The sequence below is a fragment of the Castor canadensis genome, chromosome 3 (assembly GCF_047511655.1).
Source record: "Castor canadensis chromosome 3, mCasCan1.hap1v2, whole genome shotgun sequence".
Lineage (NCBI taxonomy): Eukaryota > Metazoa > Chordata > Mammalia > Rodentia > Castoridae > Castor > Castor canadensis.
In genome coordinates, this window is record NC_133388.1 from 8,393,806 (window position 1) to 8,420,869 (window position 27,064).

General features: G+C 44.1%; 1 protein-coding gene across 8 annotated transcripts in view; it reads right to left on the reverse strand.

The window, feature by feature from the left end:
* Positions 1 to 27,064, reverse strand: part of Ppp2r5c (protein phosphatase 2 regulatory subunit B'gamma) — a 144,623-nt gene that overhangs the window by 8,942 nt on the left and 108,617 nt on the right. For all 8 annotated transcript variants that reach the window (XM_020178852.2, XM_020178854.2, XM_074067148.1 and 5 more), the window contains 10 exons: positions 26,052 to 26,162; positions 24,916 to 25,008; positions 24,699 to 24,829; positions 18,370 to 18,429; positions 16,546 to 16,654; positions 15,394 to 15,447; positions 9,972 to 10,142; positions 6,461 to 6,588; positions 4,184 to 4,285; positions 2,355 to 2,427 (listed from right to left, as the gene is read on the reverse strand). In XM_020178852.2, the coding sequence (XP_020034441.2) occupies positions 2,355 to 2,427; positions 4,184 to 4,285; positions 6,461 to 6,588; positions 9,972 to 10,142; positions 15,394 to 15,447; positions 16,546 to 16,654; positions 18,370 to 18,429; positions 24,699 to 24,829; positions 24,916 to 25,008; positions 26,052 to 26,162 (1,032 nt within the window). The remainder of the gene's footprint in view (positions 1 to 2,354; positions 2,428 to 4,183; positions 4,286 to 6,460; positions 6,589 to 9,971; positions 10,143 to 15,393; positions 15,448 to 16,545; positions 16,655 to 18,369; positions 18,430 to 24,698; positions 24,830 to 24,915; positions 25,009 to 26,051; positions 26,163 to 27,064) is intronic.

Genomic DNA, 27,064 nt, shown 5'->3' on the forward strand with positions numbered 1-27,064 from the left:
CTACTCCAAGAAAAATCCCAGCATTTTCTAGCTGAGACAAAGACGCTGCATATGGCTCATGGCAAACTCACTGCCACACACAGGCAGTGCAGGAAGGGTTTCCCACTTAAAGACAGGCTTGTGCCAGGTGGCCACCTCCACAGCAGTGTGGGGCACCCATGGCCACACTGTGCTGTACAAGAAGCACTGCTCTTCACTCCCACCAGTCAGGGGAATGAGTGACAGGATGTCACAGGACCTCTTGGTAGATTAGGAGAAATAAATCGTTAGAAATCTTCAGGGTTTTAGGTTTCCAACAACTAAGCCATGTGTGACATGGAACACCCATGAAGCTGCCTTAGCCGCTAAGACAAATGGGATAAAACCCGGAGGTACCACAGCTCCCCACGTTCCAACAGCTTGCAGGGTGCACTCTACATCTGTGAGCAGAGGGTAAGTGTCAGGAAGACGCCCACATGTGCCAGTGAACACTCGGTGAATTGCTGAGAATCCACCTTCACAAAACGAAACCAGTGAATCAACTCTCCATAAGGCAGATTTGAGACAGAAAACCATGCTTCAAAAACCCAACCATGTTTGTGACAGAAATAAAAATTGTATCATCACCAAGATGACTGTTTTACTAGCGAGCACTGGTCGGAATTTAGGAAAGACTTTCTCTCGGGAGAATGAAAAGCAAGTTCTGAGGCCACATTTCCAGCTCTGAGGTATTAACACATGAAGTATTTTCCACTTTAGAGAGGTTGTGCCACGGGGCGGGGGCATGCAGACAGGACTCTCAAGGACTGTCACAGATGGTTCCACACAGAGATGGGGAGTGAGGAAAGTGAGGAGGAGGTCACCAGAGCTCCAATGCCAAACCCACCACAGAATGTCATCATCGCAGACAGTTTATAGAGCGGACAAAAGGAAGAAAGGAAGTTACTGGAGCAAACTCAGGCACAGAGAACAAGGTCTATTTCAGAAGGAGCTTTCACTGCAGCACAGCAGTGAAACCAGGCTGCGCATGTTAATACAACAACCAGTTCTTCATTGTAACCATTCTGTGCAGTTTGTTCAACAGGCTTCTATATTCTAGATAAAGTACATAAAACTAGACACTCTGATTTACACACACTTCACATGCTTTTCAAGGCTGTTAATCTCCATTGTGCGGCACCTGTCTTCACCCTCTGAGTCCAGAGCACTTTGGAACAAAGCAGACCCCCAGGGGCAAGGTCAGACAGAGCCAAACCACCTAAACCTGCTGCAGACTTCTGCTCCACCACATTTAAAAACAAATCAACTTCACTTTCGACTCATATTCTACTCATTAAAGCAGCTGCCTATAGTTGGCTATTTCAATTATGTTACAGATGCTAATGCTAAAAGAACACTTCTTTAAAGGCATGTCAGACAAATGCTGGCCACCTGGTTCAGTACATTGCTATACAGGTAAAATTTATACTGTTAACTTTATATCTGTGCATTGCTTTTTACTAAATGTCAGAAAGATTAAAAAATGGACATCTCAGCTTAGATAATAATTATTTATGTAAACCTTTCACCAAAAGAAACACATCATTCAGTAGAATATTTTCTTCTCTGGGGAGTTGTGAGAAACCTGAGAATTCTTGGTCTGGCAGACTCAGACAAATAATTTGCATTAAGTAGTCCTGCTATAATGAGATGGGTGCACAGGACAGGAAAGAACATCCTAGTAGTAACGGTCTAAAATCATCTAGACCAGGACACAACCTGAAGGACCGCAATTATGAGAGCCTCCCAGACCACAGCAGTCCTGGAGCCAGCCCAAGAGCTCACCCTCGGTAGGAGCCTGAGGGAGCATGCTGGGACCCAGCGGCCAGGGACTGAGAGGGGTCAACGCTGACAAGGCAGGATGTGTTAGCTTCTAACAATGGAAGGCTGAGTCCACAGAAACCCAACTTCAGGAACGAGGATATCAACTTCATAGTTCATCTATTTCAAATCGAATTTCCTTTCTTTTAGAATTTGACATTAAAAAGAAAGGGAAACATAGTTTGAGTTACAGCATCTATGACACCTAAGCGAGAAAACAAATTATAATCCTGGAGCAGAGCTTGTATCTTGATTTTCTTTTTACCACAGTATACTCGTAAAATTAGTATCTTATTTACCAAGAAGAGAATAAAGTTAATTCTGTGGTAAAAATGTTGTGGAGCAAAAGAAGTACTTATACAAGAGGAGGGTCACAGAGTTGCAAAGTGTTTTATTGCAGACATTTTCATATACAATGTTAGTGAAACCCGTTTCCCCGGCGAAGCCATGTTCCTGTCTCATAAAGCAATCAAATTATGCCCTCAGCATTTTCATGTTATTCTGTTTTTTAGTACCTGGGGATTCGCTTTGGCTAGATTTTCTATTTTAACCCATGCTTCTTCTCGCTCTTTCATTTTTAGCTTCTCTCTGAAAAATAGTAAAATGTCATTTGCATTAGAGATGAGTCACATTCAAGAGAACATCGGGGGTAAATAAAGCACGGGTGCACACCACCATCGTCTACTTTTCCTTTGGTACTTTGTCTTACTCCATGTGCTCCTACTGCTCAAGATGCACACGATGTGAGAAACAAAATAACTGGCCGAGATTTAGCAGTAAGGACTGAAAATAAAAATGCTAAGAATGTCACAAGAGTGTAAATTCTTCAAAAAATCTTATGCATGTAAGTATCTTATGCTTCTGTTCAGTGAGGTGCCACTCCACAGGCCAGGGCTGTGGCAAAGGGTTTATACACCCACTGGAGAGTGAGGCCCACAGCCGGGCTCTGTCCAACAGTGCAAGGAAAAGTCTTGTAGTCTGATTCCACTGCTAGGCACATGACCTTCACTAAGTCATTGAACTTGGACCACAATGGCTTTTTTTTTTGTAACCCTAAATCCCCCAAATGTACTGCAGGTACTTCCGGCCCTCTTGGAGCACTGTGGTGTCTACCAGTGGAGAGGGCACCACAGGAGCCCACTGTTCAGCTTGCTTGTGCCCTCACAAGACTTGGCCTGAGGCAAGCAGGGACTCCACATGCAGCTCAAGGATTTAAAGGACTGGTCTGTGTCTGTATCACTGTCACATACGTGCTCTATTTTACTTATTTGTATTTTGTTCTTTTTTGCTTCCTTTCATGCGTACTATAAGCCCTGTTTGGTGAGGATTTTTGTTTTATTTACTGTTGCATCACCAAAATCTGAAACAAAATCTGGTATGCAGGTAACACTCACATATTTGTGAGTGCTTTACCCTAGCCAGGTTTAAGTGACAAGCAGAGTCTACACTGAACTAAAAAGATTGACTTTTGTTTTTGGTGGCTGAAATCAGGGCCTTGCACTCGCTACGCAGGTGCTCTACCATGTAAGCCATGCCTCCAGCCCTTTTTGCTTTAGGTTATTATTTAGATAGGGTTTGCTTTTTTTGCTGGGGCTGCCTTGGACCATGAATCTTTACCTATGTCTTCCAAGTAGCTGGGATTAGAGGTATGAGCCACCATGACCAGTTGAAGAGTGACTTTTGACATTTTGTTTTGGTGGGACTGGAGTTTGAACTCAGGGCTTCACACTTGCTAGGCAGGTGCTCGTCCACTTGAGTCACTCCTCCAGTCTCTGAGTACTGACTTTTGATACGTAATTAATCACATGATTATATGCCAGCCTAGGAGCAGAGTGCCTTGTCACCTGTGGGCTCTGAAGTCCTCAAATGCACAAAAGCAGGACCCTGATTAGGACTTTGATTTTTCCAAAGACAGACTGGATTCCTGAGTTTATGGAGAGTGTTCCATCAGAATAAAGCTATGTTGCAATTCAGATCTTGCTCTTTCACATAAGCCTTTTAGGATACAATTCAAATTCCTCCTTGTAAATATGATAAATTACCACCATGACAGCCTTTATGTGTCTCCTAAGAAAACGAACCTTCCTGAAGGCTAACTTCCTGACCACACACACACTTGGTAAAGATAACTAAACTAGTAATAGAAGGGCGAGGAAAGCTGACTGTAAACACATGCTCTTTGACAATAGGTCATTATGAAGTTTCAATTTGCTTTCCAAGTGTGAGAGGATTGGCCTTGCTCTAAAATGAGGAGTAACTTTTGAGAACAAAACAGTGGAGGAGGTCTATTCAGGGCTAAGGGAGAAACACCCTAGTACAGCCACCTGAGCAGGCAGGGACTTACTTGAGCTTCTCTGCTTTGAACTGCTGGGTGCAGTCATCAAAGAGCTTCTGGTTCATTTCCATGAAGAGCTTCAGAGCATTGTATATCAGGCCGTGTATCGTCCTGCAGAGGAGATGTCACAGTGAAACTCCATACTGGATCACCTTTCTCCAAACTTCTCAGGCTCTTCGCAGTTCAACAGTCCCACATCCCACAAGCCTCCTAGACTTAGCATGGAAAGCCTGCTGGTTTTAGCCCAGTCTCTGTTTCCTTAGAGTTAGCCACATGGTTCAGTGGGCTGAAGTCAGGTCTCCTGGCTAACAGCAGTCAAAGGCCATCTTGCTTTGAAACTGAACAAATGTTTTGAAACTTGAACAAATACAATTAAGAAAAATTATAGTCCCTGAAATGTCATTTCCCTTTCAATCTTATTCACTAAGGACAGAAAAATTAATTTTAATGCCAGGGGTTGGGGGGCTGGCTATAATCAGTGGTGGAACACTTGCCTAGCATGCACAAGGTCCTGGGTTTCACTACCAACATTGCAAAATCCACCCCTCCCCGCCCCCAACCAAAATAATGTCAAGTAGAGTGGCCCAGTTGTTCTGAGTCTAAGCTGCCATCTGGTTGCAGCCACCCATACACACCCAAGAGAGAGCAGCAGAAAACTGCCGAGCAGAGCCTGGTCAGCCCATGTCACTCTGAGCAATAGTGTAAACAAACCAAACCAAATCCTAACTACTGTGTAATCCACTTTATAATGAAGCACAAAGTATAGGTAGGAAACAATGGAGCACACTTTCCTTGCAGGAGCTTCAAGTTAGGTGCCAACTGTGCACTCCCATTAGGCCACACACACACTGAACTACATGGGGAGTGTGGCTGAGTGTGGCCTTTGTCATCACCTGAATGTTTCCAAGGAGAAACTGCTGACGGTCGATTTGCTAATCACGACCACTACTGTCTGGCCACAGCAGACTCCCACTGCTGCTGACATCTTGGCTAGACCTGGGGTTATAAAGCCAGTGCAGGAAGTTTACAGGAAGCCTGCAAATTTATTACATTAGTGTTATTTTAATTAAGCTTCAAGCCAGGGCAAGGTGGCTGCAAAGCAAAGCATGCTATATATTAACACTCTTTAATCAACACAACAAAGCAATTTGGTGAATGCCTGTATTTTCTCATTTTTTTCAGATGAGGAAACACAGAGATCCACCTTGCCCAGTTCCAACAGCCAGTTAGCAGTGGGGCAAAGATGTGAGCCAACTCTGCTGGACTTTGCTCTGTCTGTTTTCTGTCCACCTCCTGGTGGCCCATGCTCAGGGGACTCTGAGTTCATGGCCTATGCCTGAGGTCTGTCTTAGTGCTTCAGAGCCAGGCAGGAAAACACAGGCTGCTGCCCTGCGACTTTATTCTGGGAAGAAAGCAGGGTGGCCCACGCAAAAGTGCAGCAGGACAGCAGGGGTACTGCGTGATGGACACTGTGGGCCAGGAGACCTGCTGAAGCCAGGTGCTGCTAACCAGCTTTGGGACTGCAGAGCAGAGAGCTCAGCATCTTGTGGTCTCACTTTCCTATCTGTAGGACAAGGGAGAGGCCCAGATACCACAGCTCTGCTGTTCCCACTTTACATTTGGATTTATGATGCTAATGCACAAAGGAAAGAAAGAAAACAAAGGAAGAAAAACCCTGGTGTCCTTATTTATTTGAATCACATGAGTTCAGCATTAGACGTAATATAGCACCATGTGGACAGTTTCCTTTCCGGTCTCAGAAAGCCATGACTGGGTGTGAACTGGTTTCTTCATCTTCATTAAACAAAATGAAAGAGAGAAGTGAACACTCTCTGTTTCTTGGGCTGTTTACGTCACCTGCTCTTCCCTTACTCGCCAGGTAGTGCTCACGGCACCGCAAGCTGGCCTTGCAGGCCCACAGAGGGGCTTGGAGGGGGGCAGCAGGGATTGAGGGAGCACTTGAGAATCAGGGAGTAGTCACTGTGCTCCTGCCAGGATTAATCCCAGGAGCTTTTTGCTAACTCCCAGCTCCTCTGGGGCACTCTGGAGAGGCTTGCATGGTGCTGCTACTGAAAGCAGCAGGGAGGGGGTACACACAAAAGGGCTTCTGTGTTGGCTTGAAACAGATATAATCCATACTGCTGCTTAACTTAAAGATGACAAAGAAACTGACCCTGACGTTAAGGTTTTGAGCTGAATGAAATTTGGATTTTCATTCTAACCGCAGCAGTTAGATGAGCGACATTAAAAAATGGCTAGGGAAGAGGTTGGCCCATTCTTTCTTACTTGTTCCAATGGGTCTTTGAGTTGCGGTACAAGGACGGAAACATGATAGGCAGGATCTTTGCTGCATTGTCACTGATTAAACTCATGATGTATTCGTTGTTCCAGTAATACAGTGCTCGTTCTGCCACCTGAAAGACACGAGGTGACAAATACTGTTAGTGATCACGTTCAAAGATATTAGGCAAATATCTTCACCATTAAATCTGTAAATATCCACCCACCCATCCGTCATCCACCCGTTTACCTGCTCACCCATTCACCCCCCACCTGCCCTATGTTACTAGGTATTTAGTGTGTGCCAGGCACACTCAGCACCTGAGCACGCAGCACTGAACAGAGAGAGGCAGAAGTGCTTGCCTGCCAGGAGCTTACCTTCTGTTGGGTTAGGGAAGGATGAGCAGTTTTTCATTTACTAGAAATGATGACAGCCAGAGGCAGAAGGAGGAGGTTGCTGGGGTCTTAGAGTTACAGGTGATATTTGAGCCAGGTCATGGAGGAGGAGAGAGGCTGAGAGCCACCGGGACAGCAGGTGAGCAGCCAGGAAGGGGGATGGGAAGAGCTGAGCCCATGTAGCTGCAGCCCCATCCTTACTGGATGAGATGGGAAGCTGTGGGAGGACTCCTCCATATTAATTACTACAAGCTCCCAACACAGAAAGCTGAAAAACTAGTATGAGCACACACATCCCTCCACCTAGACCTGCGACTGTTCATGCTTCCTCCCTTCTTGCTGTGTCTCTCCAGTCAACAGGCACACCTACACATTCTGCAGAACCATCTGTGAGGTCACACGGTACCAAGACATGTGTCCAGGGCTTCTCAACACTCACTCCCCTAGGCAGAGCTGCTTCCCCTCCACATAATCACACATCAACACCACATCTACAGGGCACAGCCTGCAGCAGCCCTCAAAAGCTCAGCACAGAGGAGGGTGCGAGGTGACATTTCTACCTCTAGAAACGTAAAGATTCCAAGATCACAGTGCGGTGGGGTAGGCTGAGGCAGGGAGAATGGCAGAGGAGGTTGTGAGGTTGTGATGGGCTCAGAAATCAGTGATGGTTTCTCAAGTCGGGGGTGGGGATGCAGGATAGGGGCAAATTCACTGAGTGTGGAGAGAAGGGCATATACAGAATATTAAAAAGAATAAGAATGGTAAATAAGGAGGGTTAAGGAGGGTGAATATGATTGATGTATATTCTATGTATGTATGAATATGGAACATTGAAACCTGCTGAAACTATTTTAAGAAGGGGAATAGGGCAGGAGGGAGAACAATGGAGGGGAATAACCAATTTGGCGTATAATATATGTATATATGGAAATGTCACAATGAAATACCCTGTGTAACTATCATATACTAATAAAAAAGCTACCAATATACACTTAAAAAATGAAAGACAGGAAAATAAAACAGGTCTTTTCTAGGGGTGGGTATTAGTGCGAGGGGGGAGAGCATAAGGAGAGGGTGAATGAGGGCAGACATGGTAGACATATTTTGTATTCATGTATGAAAATGGAAAAATGAAACCTGCCCAAATTGTTCTAAGAAGGGGGGAAGAGGGGATAAGGGAGGGCAAAAAAAAAAAAAAAAAAGAGTAAGAATGACATTAACAGCTTCCAGGATAGTTTTTTTTTTTTTGAGACTGGACCTTGCTATGTAATCCAGCCAGACTCTAACTTGTAATCTTCTTGCCCCAGTCTTCCAAGCGCTGGGATTATAGGCATGCATCATCCTAACTGACAGATATTTCTTATTTAAATGGTCAATAACTTGTTTTGTTGTTGTTGTTTTGAGACTGGGTCTTGCTATGTTGCCAAGGCTGGCAACATATGTTGCCCTTGACCTCACAATCTTCCTGCTTCAGCCTCCCAAGTGTGATATTACAGGTGTGTGCCACCAACTTGTATTTAAAACTGTATTTAAAAAGCATCTATCTATCTATCCATAATTATATTTAGAGGTAATATTTTAAGCCTGACTTAGAAGTCTAAGATGCTTGGTGGCTTGAATTTTAAATTCTGCTTTAGTTTTTAACACTAGCAAAAATTTTAATAGAAAAATATCTAGCTGGGTGCCAGTGGCTCATCCCTGTAATCCTAGTCACTCAGGAGGCAGAGATCAGGAGGATTGGTTTGCAGTCAGTCCAGGCAAACAGTTCCCAAGACACTAGCTCAAAAAAACTCTACCACAAAAATGGGCTGGTGAAGTAAAGGCCCCGAGTTCAAACCTCAGTACTGCAAAAAAACAAAAAACAAAAAAAGAAAAACCAAAAAAACAAATGAAGAATGAGCTGGCCACATGCGTCTATTTCTGAAAGATTCTGAAGATTTTGGAATGTATTTTGTGCTGATCTGGGCCATGTACGAGGAGCCTCTGAGACAAAAAGTAAGGAGGGCCAGCTGCCCTCCCCACACCTGCCCTCCCCACCGCTGAATGCCCACACACTCCATACACAGAACTTGTCTTTCTGTCACTTGCTGTGCTTTTTTGTCTCAGTGTTGTTGGTTGCAGGACCTCTTTTATAATCGCCTTGAAAGGCTCCAGGTGGAGGGTTCTCTCGAGGCCCATGGCCCTCCACGGAGCCTTTGGTGCTCAGCTGCGTGCCAGCTCAACTGTCCTAGCTTCCTGGGCTGCCACTACCTGGGAGCCGAAGCCTTGCTCATGTGTGCCTACATCTTTACCTTGTTGGTGATGGATGCATTGTACATATCTTTCAGTGACACAAAAGGATGGGTGCTAGTAGGTCATAGTGGGAGGCAGAGGGGCTGGACATGCCAGGGAGCAGTCCTGGAGGAGGAGAGCCAAGGCCAGCTTGGCAGGTTGTGAGAGGGAGAAGAGGGAGACGGTGGTTAGTGAGTGATGAGTAGCACTCTCCTGGATGGGAATGTGGCTTATGTATTATGCATTATATATAAAACACATCACGTGTATATATACATGTACATACATACATATACATGCATTTGTTTTTGAGACAGGATCTCACTATGTAGCCTAGGCTGCCTGGAACTCATAATCCTAGGAACTCATGATCCTACTGCCTTAGGCTCTGGAGTGCTGAGATTACAGGCGTGTGACAGCACACTTGGCTAGAAAATATAAAGTTTTATATGATGTCAGATTTATATGATGTCGGAAATGGAGCACTTATAAAGGGAGAGAATGTAAAGGCTAGAGGTTTTTATCATCACATTATCTACAATAGTGATAATTCACTTGTGAGAAACAAGGTTGTGCGGGTCTGGAAGCCCACTGGGCTTCAACTAAGAGCTCTGTAGAGAAGCTGCTTCTATCAGTCTTGTTGAGAAGAACATTTTTAGTGATGAGACAAGAAAATAAACTATATTTTACAGAATTAAAGTTTTAATATCTTATTTTGAATTAAATTCAAACACTTGAATTTTACCTTTAAACTACATGAGAAACACATCACAACCAGCTGTACACTGAAAACTTTTATTTACAAATGAACATTCTGAAATAACCTAATGCTCTTCCCCAAACCACATACCTGGAAGTGTGGGCTGGAAACGCATTTGGCTAACTGCCGGAAAAGAGGCTCCATGATCTTCACAAATTCTGATGGTTCAATTACATCTAAAATTTCTTCTAATTCATTTAAGAACATTACTTCTTTTGGACTATGAGTCTTTGGCCAGTATTTGAGAAGTGCCATTACCACCTACAAAGAGATGACACAGGAAGTGACGTCCAGGAGGTCCCGACTTCTGTGAGGGAGGGTGTGTGTTTTCATTAGGGCAAAGCAACAAAATGAGACAGATGGTGCTGCCCTCCTTGTGGAAGGGTCAAAGGTTCAGTAATTAGCACATGTCTTCTTATAATTAAATAGGCCCACTTTTATATACTTCAGAATCACAGTTTTAATTTATGTGACCCACTCTGATCAACCATCATTTCAGTAGTCAGTTCCTTTAATAACAGAAAAAAAAAAAAAGAAAAAAAGAAGCAGTTGGAAAATTTAGAGAACAAGAGCAGTGGAGAGCACCCAGAGCACAGGAAACCACGCATGTGTGAAAAGAGCCAGTTCTGGAATTGCTGGCAACATATGCACCATGCATTTCTCAGATTAACTGATCACATGCATGTATTTATACAAAATATCTATGTGTATATAGTGTTTACAACTGTGTAACTGTGTTAAAATACACCAAAAATAGTATTGTGAACAAAAGCCATGTTGACTCACACCAATCCTGGATGTTGGGCCTAGGCCAGGTGCATACTGGCTCTGCACACCCAAGGGTGTGAGTTACAGCACTGAGGGGCGCACATGGCAGTGGCCTTAGCTGAAGCCACATGCTTAGTGACTGTGCTGCCAGGGCCACAAGAGCTGCAGCAACCAGACTGTGATACTACATGGTACACTCCTTGGCCAAGTCAGACGGCTACAAAAGTTTCTACCCCACCCTTTCTTTCTATGTTCCTGTGGTTCCTGTGTCCTACCACAATCAGATCAGCAGAATATACTTGATTTGACTCAATGCAGATAAATACTTTTAGAGTTTAGCTATCTTAGTTCTAAAAAGTACAATGACCCCAAACAGGCAATCATATGAAAGCACAAATAAGCACTTTCACACACACATTTGCACACACAGTGCACAAGGGCAATCGGTCACTTTGAAGCAGCAGTAAGGCCTGGTTACGCAATATGGGAGGATATTGTTCCAGCTCCTGAGACTGGGTCAGGACTGCTGAGGAGCCACTGTGCATGGAACAGCCCTTGGAACTGGCTGGCTGTTTTCATCCATTAGTCACTTCACCTCGGCAGAACATACCAACTCCCTGCTTAGCAATCCAGCCTTTTCATCATTACAATGGTAAAAAACAAGATGGGAATTTGTCTTTGAAAAGTATTATTTAAAAAACTGCATCATTTAGTGATTTCTCTCCTTTTAGCTCAACATTACTTAAGAGATACTTACTGAGTGCCACTCAATGAATTGGAACCACCATTAAGAATACAGCAGAGACAGCAGGGTGTGGTGGCTCATACTTGTAATCCTAGCTACTTGGGAGGTTGGGAGATCTGGAGGATTGTTGTTCAAGGCTGGCCTGGGCAAAAAAGTTCGTAAAATCCCATCTCAACAGAAAAAGTTGGGTGTGGTGGGGCACACCTGCAATCCCAGCTACACAGGAAGTATAAATAAGAGGACCACAGTCCAGGCCAGTCTGTACAAAAAGCAAACACCTATCTCAAAAATAACCAAAGCAAAAATAGGCTGGGGTCATGGCTCAAGTGGTAGAGAGCCTGCCTAGCAAGAACAGGCCCTGAGCTCAACCTCCAGTACCAACCAAAAAGAAAAAAAAAAAAAAAAAAAAAAAAGCAGACATAAATCACTTCATAAATCCACGTGTCGTTTTCATTTTCAGGTGGAATTTTATTAGGAGCAAGAAATGTGTTGATTGGTGACATGTACAGCGCCATTGACTCAGCTCTTTCATTTCTGAATCAGGTTCATGCTCTTTGGAACAACTGTCATCAACATCTAATTAGGTGTCTGGCTACATCTGAGTGTGGCAGGACTCTGCAGAAGAGGTGTCTGCGGTGATACGCTAATCCTGAGCAAGCAGGGCCATCCAGTTGGCTGGAGCTCCTGGTGCTGACCTTCCCATGGAAGTTCACCCTGCCTGGGCCCTGGCAGGTGGCGAACCCCGGGGAGTCCCCTGTCCTGGAGCACCCGGGAAGAAGAAGAGCTGGTACCAGACCATGCAATGAAACTCCATCAGAGACAGACAATTTTGTCTGTAGGCTCTCTGCTGAGCTCTATCCTGACAGCAATAGTAATCGCCCAGAATGCTTTTTTTTTTTTTTAATGGTACTGGGGCTTGAACTCAGGGCCTTCACTTTGAGCCACTCTGCCAGTTCCTTTTTTGTGTGAAGAGTTGTTTCAAGATAGGGTCCCAAGAACAGTTTGCCAGGGCTGGCTTCAAACCATGATCTTCCTGATTTCTGCCTCCTGAGTAGCTGGGATTATAGACGTGAGCCACCGGGGTCTGGCCCAGAATGCTTTAGAGCACGGCATACAATGTGCAGAAGTAGAAAACATTAATCGCAGGTTACAAGCAGGTAACAAATGTAAAACTGCAGTCTTCTACATAGCTCACACTTTAGAAAGCACTGATTTGCCCCTACAGGCGCATATAAACACCAATGTCCACACTTGGATTTTATTAATAAGCATTCTCTGCTGAAGTCAGACAAAACGGCCTTTGGGTCTTCATACAATGTGAATTTCAGAGGAAGAAATTTATGATGTTCAGGGTCTGAATGTTTTAATGACAGAAAATGAGCTCTGTTTTCTGTAGCCAGGAGAGCCCCATCACGCTGCCCATCAGCAGGAAGGACCGCACACAGTGGTCCTAGGAGAGGGTCTGGGAGGGGTTTGCAGTGTGTTTGTGCTGGGGCCAAGCCAGAGCTCAGCATGCATTGTTATTTACGGGCAAAGCGCATGCCATCTCTTTCTTCTAGACAAGTGCAATCAAGCTCTCATCTTGCAAAGTTACTCGAGCTTTACTATTAGGGTATCAGTGGGGGACTGAAAACACTTAAAAACTTCATTGGCTTTCACATGACTCTCAAGTGGGAGGGAAACGGGGGAGAGCCAGGATACAGTCTGCTCCCTGAGCTCTCACTGGAGCAGGGTTGGGAATGAGGCTTGGATTGACAGTGCCTGGTGGGCAAAGGGGCTGTGGGTGGGAGGAGCCTCAGTTTGTGGTAAACACATGTGACATTGGTGAGTTTTTTAGCCACTACAGAGTATGAGAAATATGCACAAAGAAAAATGTAAGACAAAACTTTGCATACTTTTTCTCTTCTTCCATATATCTTTCTTTCCCTTTGACTTTTGAATACAAAAAGGGTGGTTTCCTCCCCCTCCCTTCCTTTCTGACTTTCTTTCTAGACAGGGGTCAGGCTATGTAGCCCAGGCCTTGAACTCAAAAGTTCAGGCAGGCAGGCCTTGAATTCGAAATCTTACTACCTAAGCCTCTCTAGTGCTGGGATTACAGGTGTGCACCACCCTAACAGTAACTTTTAAAAAGAGGATTCAAACGTTTAAACTGGTACCTAACACTTCTTAATTTTGTTACTCAATGAAAAATAGCCTACTTTACAGTAATACATTGGAACTACTATTTCTCTACAGAAGATATACAAATGGCTAACAAGCATATGAAAAGGAAGTCAGAATCTATTAGGGAAATGCCAATCAGAGTCACAACAGGATGCCAGGCACGGTGGCTTATACCTGTAATCCCAGGACTCGGAAAGCTGAGGCAAGAGGGCCAGCCTGGACTACATAATTAAGACCCTGTCTCAAAAAGCCAAAACACCAAAACAAAAATAAATCACAACAACATTTGACATGCCTTAGGATGGCTATAATAAAGGAGGGGAGGGGGAAATGAGCACTGGTGAGGATGAAGAGAAACGCGAACCTCTGTATACTGTGTTCCACAGCCCCTGTGTAAATGAAAAATGGTTCAGTGGCCTGAAAGTAGTATGATGTATCCTTAAAAAGCCAAACATACAATTACCATAGAATTCAGCAATTCACACCTGGGGCGACAACCTAAGGGACTGAGAGAGACTTGAATAGCTATTAGTGCACCTGCATTTACAGCAGCTTTATTTCCAACAGCCAAGGATGGGAATAACCCAACTGCTCACTGATGGACAGACAATCAAAATGTGTTCTATCCATAGAGTGGATTATTTGGCCATAATAAGGAATGAAGCTCTGATACAACATGGATGAAGCTTGCAAGATATGCTAAGTGAAAAAAAGGCAGGCATGAAAGGAAAAATATTGTACAATTCCACTTTTATGAGATAACTAGAATAGTTAATCCAGAGACAGCAAGTAGATTACAGGGTAGCAGATGCTGGGGTGGGTGATGGGGGAAGTTACTATTTAATAGGTACAGAGTTTCTGTTTGGGATGATGACAAAATTTTGGAAACAGACCCTGGTAATGGTTGCACGACATTGTGAATGTAATTAACATCACTGAACTGCATACTTAAAATGGTTAAAAAGCCAAACTTTATGCTTTAGATGTATATACACACATATAATCACAACTTAACATATACCCAAATCCACTGAACTGCACACTTTAAATGGATGAACTGTATAGAATGAGAATTATAACTAAATAAAGCTGGAAAAAGTATACTCAAATGCTTAAATTGTCACCTGACATACCTGAGTTTGTTAATATTGGCTACAAAATCCTTTTATATTTTTAATAAGGCTAAAATGGTAAGAAAATTAGAAATCCAAAACTGAAAGATAGCAACCTCACATTGACTTGTGATTCAACAATGGTAAAACAGTTGGACTGGACCCTGGAAGGAGCTGTCAGGATGATAAAACCTCTTCAGGAAACCAGCAAGTCACACCCTCCTCCAATGCCCCTAGTCAGTGAACATGCCTCAAACTAAGAAGTAGGGGCTGGTGGAGTGGCTCAAGTGTCAGAGCACCTACCCAGGAAGCGTGAGGCCCTGAGTTCAAGCCCCAGTACTGCAAAAACAAAACAAAAGAACAAACAAACAAAAAAAAACCCCAAAAAATCAAACTGAGAAGTGAAGGAGTGAAGTGCACATGGGTGGTGACTATGCCCACTCAGGAGCTCTGGGTTCCAAGGAGGGAAGCACAGTATGGAACAAGGGTAGCTCATCACCTAGAATCAGCACTGTAGGAACTAAAGCATCCTGCAATGAAACTACTCTCTGCAAACCTCTGACTTAGGATGGAGATCAGCCTGTGGATCACTACTGCAACTGAGGATGGAAAGCTGCCTGCACAGTAACGTGCAGAAGCAGATGGGTCACAATATTCACTCAGGAAAATGCACACATCTGAGAAGAGGCTCAGCCACAGTCAAGGCTGCAGAGGGCACACTTACTGGCTCAGTGAGGGTGCTGTCCTTCTCCAAAAACTGCACAACACAGTATGCCAGCTGCAAAGTGATGGGAGAAAGCATTAATATTTCACCTCAACATGGAAATGCTGCATTCCTTCTAGAATCATCATTAAACACCTTTCTCTGGCAAGACAAGGGCTGATGTGGCTGAGGTTCTGTCCCAGGTGTGTCACTCACCCCAAAGGCCCCAAGGAGGCTCTGAGAGGGGGCATTCAGTGAGAATCCCAGGACTGACACTCAATAGGCAATTCTTGCCTCATTAACTGGTGGCAAAGAAAAAAAAAATCATGATACACCTTTCAGACTAATGACCACCAAGTCCCCTCGTGTGATGGGGATTTTTCTTGTGCTCCTTTTGGAGATCAGAATGAACAAGTAATCTAACAGCTGCAAAAAAACAAATCAAAATCTTAAATCTCTGAACTATTAGGTTCTTTTTGTACAACAATTAGTATGATAACAAAGTAACCAGTTATAAAAAATATTACCAGTTGATAGCAATCAGTATTTCCCAGAAAGTTGATGTCAATGAATCAGTTAAAAGACATAGCTTCTGTAATGCAGAACAGGGCCTGTGCGCTCTGAATCTGGCAGTGGCCTGCTCAGTGCCAGGCCCCATGACAGCCAGGAGTAAAGGAACCATGGACTGCTGCTGAAGGGAGCTGCCTAAGCCTTCAGAGCTGCAATTAGCATAGCTCAATTTCTTTCTGTCTACAGAAGAGTGAAGGTCGAAATCTCCTAGGGAAGTACAGCTAATTAACCTGTCAGGAACCACTCACCAGTTTTCCAGTATAACTAGTTAGATTGCTGCAGTTTTGGCTCTTGTCGCTAAGGTACTAGGTTCTAGATCACACTGCAGAAAGCTTTCTTCCAGAAGTCACCTGTGACTCCTTTCAGAGTCTGCCCCTCTCTTCTCTACGCTCAAACCATTAGTACAATTCTATATTCTACAGGTTTTCCTCAACTTCTGAGGAGGAATCTCTCTGCACCTCTTTATTATTTCTATTATCTCCAGAACCTTGCTCATACTGCCAGTACAGCAATGTGAGAGGAAGACATTTTGGTGAGCAGCTGGATTCTGCACTCGAGTCTCATCCCGTGAGGATGCCGGTGCTGTGCTGCTCAGCCCCTTACCTGGGGATGGTAGACACTCAGGGATTTCACTTTGTGCAAAGGTAGTAACACCTTCAATAAGAAAATCTTGTGCTCTTCTTTTAGTGGTAAGGCAAATCCATTAATTATACTGTGAAGAGAGAATTTATTCAAAGTTTGAATATTTACAAATTCCAGATTATAATCAAAGACCTTGTTTTTCTTTCAGCTTTTGTTTTCAGAATGAAAAGCCAGTAGGCAAAATGTCTATTTCAGAAAAAGAATATCAGTAGAAAAAAAAATGCCTTCAAGGAGGCATAACCATTTTTATCTTTGTAACTACAAAACAATCTTATAATTCTGAGTTTGCAGGACATGACTCAGAGCAGCAGGAAGCTGCTTAGCTGCAGGTGGGGCAAAGTCTCCTTCCTCAAACAGGCAGGGAGGCTAGACAGCTCAGGGGAACTCCAGCTCTAGGCTCCATTGCCCCCTGCCTCTTCCTTTGGACTGTATCACCTTTAGGATTCTTGCTTGCCTAGAGGAATGCAGGCTCATTCTCTTAGTGTTGACAACAGAGTCCAGGTATGTGTAGAATGGGTACTGTCTGAAAGTCAGTTAGAGAGCCGTTCCCTTCTGCAAGGAAAGACACCAAAGGACCTCCAAACAAGGCTTTTGTTCCAAACATTAACTGGAGTATCTGTTTGGTTTCATAATTGAGCAAAGCAGATAATTATTTCTCAGAGCTACAGAGTTAGAGCAGTTCTGACTTGTGCCCACCAAGGGTGAAATGTTCACTCACACCAGGGAGCCCTTGGGCCAAACCCTTGTGCTGGAGGAAGGGCAAGTATGATGACCACGGTGGTGGAGCAGCACTGCAGTCCTCAGGTTTATATCTTACATAGCTCACACCACCCTGGGAAAGGAGATGCTGACTGAGAAGGGAAATAATTCATTCTTCCCACTTGACAGAAATGACTTGCCATGGTCATGCAACTGGGAAGGGACACCCCTCAACCATACTATGCCATGCTTTGAAGGACAGCCCGGCCTTATGTGTTGAAACCATGAGGAAGTCTCAGCGAGGACCAATGCCTTTTCAAATTCCATTAAAGCAGCAAGGACAGTTTTTCTTGGAAGTCCTAGATAGGACCAGACTCATGAGACAATAGTGTCCATGAGAAAAGGCCCTGTGCTCAAGTGCTATAGGGAATCACCAGATTCAGTACAGGAATCCCGGCTTCTTTGCTGCAGGGCTCCTTGATATCTTGAGTCCCCACCAAGGCACAGGAGGAAATCACTGGCAAGCTTATTGCCTCAGAACTGGAAGAACTCTTGGGAAACAATGGGCTAGGAGGTCTAATATGAAATTCTATAGATTATTGATTTTGAAAAAATGATAGCAATCAAGAACTTTACTCAGATTAAGATGATAAAAATTTTGAAATGTTAAATTACATATGAAAAATCTATAAATCATATGCTACATATGATTATCATTTACTTAGTACTCCAAATGTACAATCTATTCTTTTAATGAGCTTCTAATATCAACCTTCTTATGTAACTATTTTTAACACTGCTCTTGAGGAAGTAACTGAAATTCCATCGTTTCCGTGGTGATACTGAGGTGTGTGAAGAAGGATCTATCTACAGAACTGGAAAAGTGAGAGACATCTGTCATTTGGTGTGTTCTAATCTAAGAGTGAAGTTGGCAGTTCTGAGCTCCTTAAGTGAAATTCTATTTCCATTCTTTTAGAGAATGTTGTAAACTGCCTTGCTCAGGGGAGGGAGAGAGGTATTCATGAGCTGGATCACTCTGGCATAAATTTCATCTACTGCCATTCACTACCAGTAACATAAACTTACCTTCCCAAGATTTCCAGTAATTCTGCTATGCCGTTGTGATGCTCTGTTTCATAAATAAACCTAGAAAAAATAATGTCAATTAGAATTAGATTCTGAAATAACTGGAAAGACTAAAATCCTCTGCACAAGAAAACAAAGCTTGGTGGAGGAAAGCTAGAGGCCAAGCATTTGTGAAGACCTGCACAGGAGCAGCTGCTCCCTGGCCACGTCGCCCTTTAGCAGCCCACGAAGCTCCTCAGACCCTGGAGATGGAAAGGCCTTCAGGGCAGAGAGCTTGTCTTGTTCAAATTTCTTCTTGGGATTTTATTTTAAAAAACATCAAGTATCTGGAAAAGTGGAAAGAATTTTACGGCAACTCTCCATATTTCAATCACCCAGATCCAACAATTAATAATTTGCTGTTTGATGGATCAAACATCCATGCATTAATCCATCTTATTTTTTGTGCATCTCAACCTAAGTAGATGTTTTATTCAATTTTAAAGCCTCTTAGTGCCTGCAAAGGGTAGAAGCTCTTTCCTGAATACCTCTTGGACCATGTTGCGTACTTCTCACTGCCATCCCTTTATACTTCCTCTGCACTGCTTCAAGTACCATCTTTATGAAGCATCAGTTGGCCGCAGCCTCTAGTTCTCTTCTGAGCAGTCTCTGCCTGCTGTGTCCCCATACATGCTTCTATGGGCGCTCCAGAACCATGTAACCCACACTTTGTCAGCTTGTCTCCCTCCAGATGGAGACAAGGACTTCTTGTAACTGTGTTCCTGGTGCTAGGACCAAGTCTGGCATCTGTTTGATGCTTAAAACACATCTGCTAAATGAACTGGGGACAAGGAGAGGGAACAGGGACATGTCAGGAAATAGGAGAATGTTCTCTCCATGAAGATCTCTAGCAGGGACAATGAAACTTCAGAATTTTTTAGTCTGCACAGACTTTCTTTGGACTCAGAGCTATCTCTAAGTGAAAAGCTTCATCTGAGAGGCAGGAGTCTTTCTGACCCTTTTCACTTCATGCACAGCACTCTGTCGAGTTGGTGGAGACTAACACCAGGTGAGCCTGGGTGGGGGTAGAAGCAGGCTCTCTGTTTCTGTGGGGAGGACAAACATCACAGATGTGAAGAGTGTCTGAGGGCTGGGTCTTGACATTTCTGCATTTCCAAATAGCCAGGATTCCCTGAACTCCAAAGGCAGGTTTCTGACAGATCACAAAGATAGGGCATGGACGGAGCAAAGAACAAAGGTCAGGTTTAAGAAGACAGGGAAGGCCCCAGGTAAACTGAGACCCAGTGTGACAGGCATCAGGACCCACTGAGAAGCAGGACACAGAAACATGAAGGAGCACTGGATGTAGCTTGAAAGAGCAGCAGGGATGGTACTGTGAAAACTATTTGTGGTTACAACAGCATAGTGTCCTTGTCATATCTGCTTCCCGCCAGCCACTTCCAATGCCTGCCCAGGCAGAGCTGCCACTAAGGTTACAACCCTGTAGCTGGTGCAGCCAGGTGGCTTCAGATCACTAACCTCTACCCCATCTAGCTCAGCGGTGACTCGGGGGCGGGAAATGCCTCTTATCATCTATCTATGCCTGCTTTCACACTGCTGTAAGGACAGCCATCAGCTATAAGCCACTGGCTTTCCAAAGCAACATTACTACATTCATATTGACACATTCTTAACTTCTAATTATTCTAATCTGATTTGAAGTAGGTATAAGAAAGAGAAAATGAGGATAATTCATCTTATTTTCCAGAGGACGACAAAATGGGAGGACGTTATGCAGACCTGTTTAGAACAAGCTAGAGTGTTTCTCACTCTACCAGAAAAGGAATTAGGCCCTCTGAAACCTGGGATGGAACTTATTGCTCAGAGACATCTCCAAGATGGATGCCACCCAGTGTGAGATGTCCTGTATATCACATAAAGAGGTGGGATCTACTTCCCTCCTGTGGAGCTAGGCTGTCCTTATGATTTGCCTTGATAATACAAAGGGCAGAAGTAACTCACACCAGTTCTGGGCCAAACCTTGAAGAGGACTGGCAACTTCTGCTGCTTCCGTCTTCGAGGCAGCTATGGCCTGTAAGAAGTCATACTGCCTGGAGGACCCAAATATGTCATCCAAAGAGGCCATATGGACAGAGATGTGCAGCAGCCCCCCACTATGCCAGCCACCCTAGTGGAGCCACCAGACATGATGAAAAGACATTTCAGATGTTCCAGCCCTAGAGAACACCATGTCAAGCCCAGTTTGGACGACAAAACTGAGAAGAATAACGGATGGTGATTTAAGCCAGGAGGCTATGGGTTGGTCCAGCAAGTGCAGGGTCCACTGCCTTGCCCACATAACCTTCAGTGCTGTTTGCCAAAGCTAGCACCAACAGTCACCTAAAGTACCACCGATTCACATTTAACAAACTGACTCGAATGAGAAACTTTGCATCAACATTTTAATAAGTTGAACCAAGTATGTCCGGTGAAACTTCTTGCAAGATTTGCGTACAGAATGAGAATTCCCTGCCCCAAAAGCTTGGAACTAGTAGTGTTCCAGATGTGGGATGTCCCCCTTCTCCCCCAGATTTTAGAGTATTTGCAAATGTATGAGAAATATTGGGGATGTGACCCAAATTGAAATCTGAAATTCAATTATGTTTCATGTATACCTTTTATACATCCCTGAAGAAAATGTGTAAAATATTTTTAGTGTGCCTGTGGTTTAAATTAAAAAACATTTTTTTGAAGACAGGCTCTTGCTGTGTTCCCCAGGGTGTTCTCTAACTCCTGGGCTCCAGTGATCCTCTGTTTCCACCTCATGAGTAGCTAGGCTTGAGGCACCACACCTGGCTAGCCTGTGTTTTTACTGTGACCTGTCATGTGAGGTCAGGTGTGAAATTTTCCACTGTGGCTTCAAATTGCTGCTCAAAAACTTTGCGGCTTTGTAGTGTCCAGGTTTTTGGATTAAGGATACTGCATAGAATTTAGATAAACTGAGAACATGGGCTTAAGAACTTTCTGATTTTTTTCTCACATGAAATGATGATGAAGACTCAAACCAATTAAGGACTCTAAATCACATGCTTGCCTTTGATTGTATATATCAAGATAATTATAGAAAAGATTACTTAAGGAAACACACACACACACACACACAAATACCACACTCTATCAATGACCCTTTAGTGAGAACTGAACTAAACTGTGTTTAAGTATTTTGAATAAATTGAGTATTTCAGTAATGAAGGTTATTTTGCTTTCGGCAGTATTGGGGTCTGAATTAAGGGCCTTGTGCTTGATAGGCAAGTGCTCTATCACTTAAACCACGCTCCCAGCCCTTAAGGCTCTTTAAAGTATGAGACATTTCTACTTCTTTAACAAGGGGTGTTCAGCAGATTTGTTATTCTTCTATCTGAACAAAACCTGCTAGTGTTGAAGAAATACAGTAGGCAGAGTGTTAATTTCAGGATCAAGAGTGTAATTTAAATTGTTCTGTTCTGGTGTTGGCGAGGATGCGGGGAAAAAGGAACCCTCTTACACTGTTGGTGGGAATGTAGACTAGTACAACCACTCTGGAAAAAAATTTGGAGGCTACTTAAAAAGCTGGACATCGATCTACCATTTGATCCAGCAATACCACTCTTGGGGATATACCCAAAAGACTGTTACTCCAGAGGCACCTGCACATCCATGTTTATTGCGGCACTATTCACAATAGCCAAGTTATGGAAACAGCCAAGATGCCCCAGCACTGACGAATGGATTAAGAAAATGTGGTATCTATACACAATGGAATTTTATGCAGCCATGAAGAAGAACGAAATGTTATCATTCGCTGGTAAATGGATGGAATTGGAGAACATCATTCTGAGTGAGGTTAGCCTGGCTCAAAAGACCAAAAATCGTATGTTCTCCCTCATATGTGGACATTAGATCAAGGGCAAACACAACAAGGGGATTGGACTATGAGCACGTGATAAAAGCGAGAGCACACAAGGGAGGGGTGAGGATAGGTAAGACACCTAAAAAACTAGCTAGCATTTGTTGCCCTTAATGCAGAGAAACTAAAGCAGATACCTTAAAGCAACTGAGGCCAATAGGAAAAGGGGACCAGGAACTAGAGAAAAGGTTAGATTAAAAAGAATTAACCTAGAAGGTAACACCCACGCACAGGAAATCAATGTGAGTCAATGCCCTGTATAGCTATCCTTATCTCAACCAGCAAAACCCCTTGTTCCTTCCTATTATTGCTTATACTCTCTCTACAACAAAATTAGAGATAAGGGCAAAATAGTTTCTGCTGGGTATTGAGGGGGGCAGCGGGAGGGGGTGGAGTGGGTGGTAAGGCAGGGGGTGGGGGCAGGGGGGAGAAATAAACCAAGCCTTGTATGCACATATGAATAATAAAAGAAAAATGAAAAAAAAAATAAATAAATCAAAATTTAAAAAAAAAATAATAAATTGTTCTGTTCTGTTATCTGAGTATGTACATTATGTCCTGATAAATAATGATCTTGTTAGAAAAGAAGCACGGCATTAAGAAACATTCAAGGATGCAACGTTTAGGGGAATGTCAGTCTCTGCAATTGGTGAGTCAGGGCTGGGCTACTGTCAGCCCTGGTGTCTATCATACAAAGGGACACAGGGAATTTGGAAGTTCAAAGGAAAGCCACATATACAGTGAGAGGCTCTCACATCAAAATGTGCCATTGGGCAATGACAAGGGAACTGACTTAGGTCCAAATAACCCCAACCACTGGGCTGGGAGGACCAGGAAGATGGGTGTTAGACTTCGGTGAGGGCTGCTGCTCTCAGTCTGTCTTTCTCAGCATCCCTCTTCTCTGCTCTTGCTCAGTCACTGTGACTAAGGAAGGAGAAGCCAAACCTGGCTTCTCCTACCGTGACTGGCACTTCGGGCCCCTTCTCTGGGCACAATCAAGCCCTGGCTCTGAAACATGAAACTCTTCTGCTTCCGTATTTCACAGAGGGATGCTGTCACATCAACACTAGGACTTATTATTCCTTGTGCCACCCTGGAGTCAGATGTCTTAGAGAGGTAAGATGACCTGAAAAGCTAAAAATTATAGCATAAACTGCTCACTCAGTAAGCTTTCAAATACAAGCTACATGAACTCCATTAACATCTATTCCGGGCCACCGTGAGGCTGTGCACAAAGCTGGTACTGAGTGCATGACATCACAGCCATCACAGCCATCCCAGGCTGCCCTTGCGGGGGACCAGAGCTATGTCAAGTCAGGTGGGCTTTCTGGTGAAGGGACCTTTCAGGAAGACTAGAGGGCTGAGGGAAGGGAAGGGCTGATGGAGAAGGATGGCTCAGAGGGATAAACACTAGACACAAAGCCCTGGAGCACACAGAGCCTGAATGTGCACAGATGCAGACTAGGAAAGCTGTACCTGTCACCCAGAGAGCAGGGGGCAGCAGCAGCAGCAGCAATCATATAACATCACTGGACTGAGAAATGTTAGATCTCAAAAACCAATGAGGCTGAGTGTGGTGATGCCTGTCTGTAATCCCAGCTACTTGGAAGGTAGACACAGGAGGATTTCAAGTTTGACAGCCCAGGCAAAGTTAGTGAGAGATTATCTCAGAAACAAAGTACAAAAAAAAGGGTTGGGAGTGTGGCTAAAGTGGCAGAGTACTTGCCTAGTAAGTATGAGGCCCTGGTTCAATTCCCACTACTGCAAAAATGAACAAATAACTCATTAAGGCCTGGTGAGAGATGAGACCCGGGTGGGAAGAGGGCAGTGTGAGGGAGTGAGAGGTCGGGGTCATGGTGAACACTGCACTAGAAGCACTATGAGCATTTTTTTCTGGGAGATTGCACTCTACAGTCTTGCAGGCCCAGGGCTGGGCACGGCACTTGGCAGGGCTTCCTCTCCAGCTAGAGACCCCAAACCTAAGTTCACATCTAAGTTCAAAGATCTTTCTAGGTTAAGGTTGATTACTCTGCTCCAATCTCTTCCCTCTCTCACTGAGATCCACTGGGAAGGAGGAGGTAATACACAGATAGAAGCAACAGGTGGTTTGGACAGAAACAATCCATCCCCATCAGGGCACCTGGATGCTTCAGGAGATGCCAAAACAAAGGCAGTATGTGTGGTGAGGGGCTGGGGATGAGGAAGGTACTTGACCAGAAAGACGGCAGCAGTAAGGACTGATGATGGGGAGGACAGTGTGGTCCAGTCACCCATACGTGACTAGCAGGCTGCTTGACCTCCCTCCACCATCCTTGGCTCCATGGCAAAAAGACAGTGGGGCACCAAGTGTCAAAAGTGAACATCACTGTGTGCAAAGATGATTGTCACCCACATGGGGACTTACCTATAAAATATATTATTTATCTGTTTTCTGATGTATGCTCTCAGGCCTAAGAACTTCCCATAGATTCTGTGAAGGGTGGTTTTAAGAAAATCTCTCTCCCGAGGATCCTCGCTGTCAAAGAGCTCTAAAAGCTTCAAGAAGAAAAAGACACTTAGTGACCAGCGCTTCCCCTCTGCAGATTAAGGCTCCTGCAGTTTCAGCTAGTTTGGTGCCTTACCTGCAATACAAACTTCTGATCAATATATTTCTTCGCTATATTGGGCTGGAAATCTGGAGACTCTAAAAATCTTAAGAAAAATTCATAAACAAGCTAGGAGAAAAAAAACAACAATGAGTCAAATAACATGGAATTTTACTAAGTGGAGATTAAAATACACCTTGAGTTGATTATTTGCTTCAAAGTATTAGATTTTAAAAAAGTCATATCACTACTGAATCAATGCTGAAATATGTGGTTTAACTTAATTATAACTGGTGATGGTAATTATACTGTCTGTAAGAACCACAAACTACCCTTTAAATGGCCTATGTAAAATGTTTCCATGGCCTATGTCACCAGTGCTTAATTTACTGTCATGAACCCATGGCTCTCAGGAGCTACAACCTGGCCCCTGACCAGAGTCTGGGATGGAACTTGCAGCCTATCACCCATGGGTGTCTGGAGCACTGAGGCAGAGCCAAGCAGACAGAAACTCTGGGATGTCAGGTGAGAGGGAGGCAAACATGGAGCTACTGAACTGCAGTCACTGTCATCCCCCTTTTGTGAATGCCCTGGGCTGGACAGGACTGCCTGCCATGAGCTACGTGTGGAAACCTGACGCCACGAGGGCAGAATGGCTCCCAAGACATCCTCCTTTCCCTGTCTGTTCCACTGTCTGGTTCCCTCCCAGGCTTCCCACCTCTTTCTTTCCCTTTTATATGTGACCAATCCCTCTCCACCTAGCATCAGGCATGCGTGGTATGGCTCTGGTCATGCAGGTTGTGGCACCTCCTAGCCAGGCAACCTTGAACCTACAGATGCATTAGGAAAAGGCATTGGTTAGCAAGGAGCCTGGGTGGGGGGGGGCGGCGCAGGGGCACAGGTTAAATCCAACCATTGAGAACCGGGAGCATACCTGAGGAAGTTCTCTAGGCTGGAATTCAATGGTTATCAACAAAATGGACATTGCCATTGAAGATATACCAACAATTTCACATCTTTGCAGTCTGTGTAAAGCACATGCACCCACACACACGCCCACCCCTTCCCTACACACACTTTGCTAAAACATTTTTAGATCAGAGAGTGAAGCCCTGGGCTACACATATGTTCTACCAAGGCCAGGAACACCACCCACGCAATGAGTTCAGTACCTGCAGATGAGGCCAGGCTGCTTCTAACGTTGGCTCATCTTCCTCTGGGTCGAATTCTGCTCCCGTAGGATTGGAGGAGGGTGGCAAGGTTCGAAACATGTTAACTGCAAACTAAAGGCCACATATTCCGTGATTACAACTGGAACACTTGAAGTATTACCAAGAACATTTTAGGAAACACTGAGTAATTCTAATGATAGCCTGCTTCCCATTATAAAGTGCTTGTCCATAGTCTTAAAATTCAGAAGTAGTGTGGATCTCTGAAGGGAGCCTGGGTCAAAACTAAAGCAGGAAACAGACTGCCCTTGAGCAGGTTTCCACCAAGGTGACCACCAGTCTTTTGATTCTTAACAGCAAACAACTGACATAAACAGATGTTGAGCAGGTAGCAATGACTTCTGAGGTCTCACTATATGCATCAAGTGGGAAAGCAAGGAGAATGCTCTAGTGCGGGTAGGAAAAGGGTAAGATGATAAAGGCAACAGCAGAGATTAAAGGAACCAAACAGTTAGAAAGCAGGACAGCATGACACTGTGACGACGATGAGAAAAACAACAGTCAAGATGGAGCGACTTCATGTGGGTGGCTGGGGGATTGTTTCTAAAGAAAGGACTGTACGTTAGCATGGAGAACTGTCCAAGGACAGACTAGCTGTGTCAGGGGCTGGCTGGTTAAATTTCCTCATCTGTTCAGATTTGTACAAAATGTAAGATAAACATGAAAGCCCAGTCCTATGTCATCAATGTATAACCTACTTTTTTTTTGCACTAAGTTTCAATATGACCATAATCTTACTGTATCTTTGAATCCACCATCTGCCAGTTACAGCACTGGCCTCTGGTGACTGGCTTATTGGTAATTAAAAAGCCCCTGTCCCATACCCTCAAAAGCACAAAATCAAACATCTGGCATAGAGGTAAACTCCAGCTCAGGACAGCCATGAGGAACTGTCCACAGAGTGCCCAGGGACCTGGCCATTTTGATGCCTGGTTTGGTCAAGGCCAGCAAAGGCT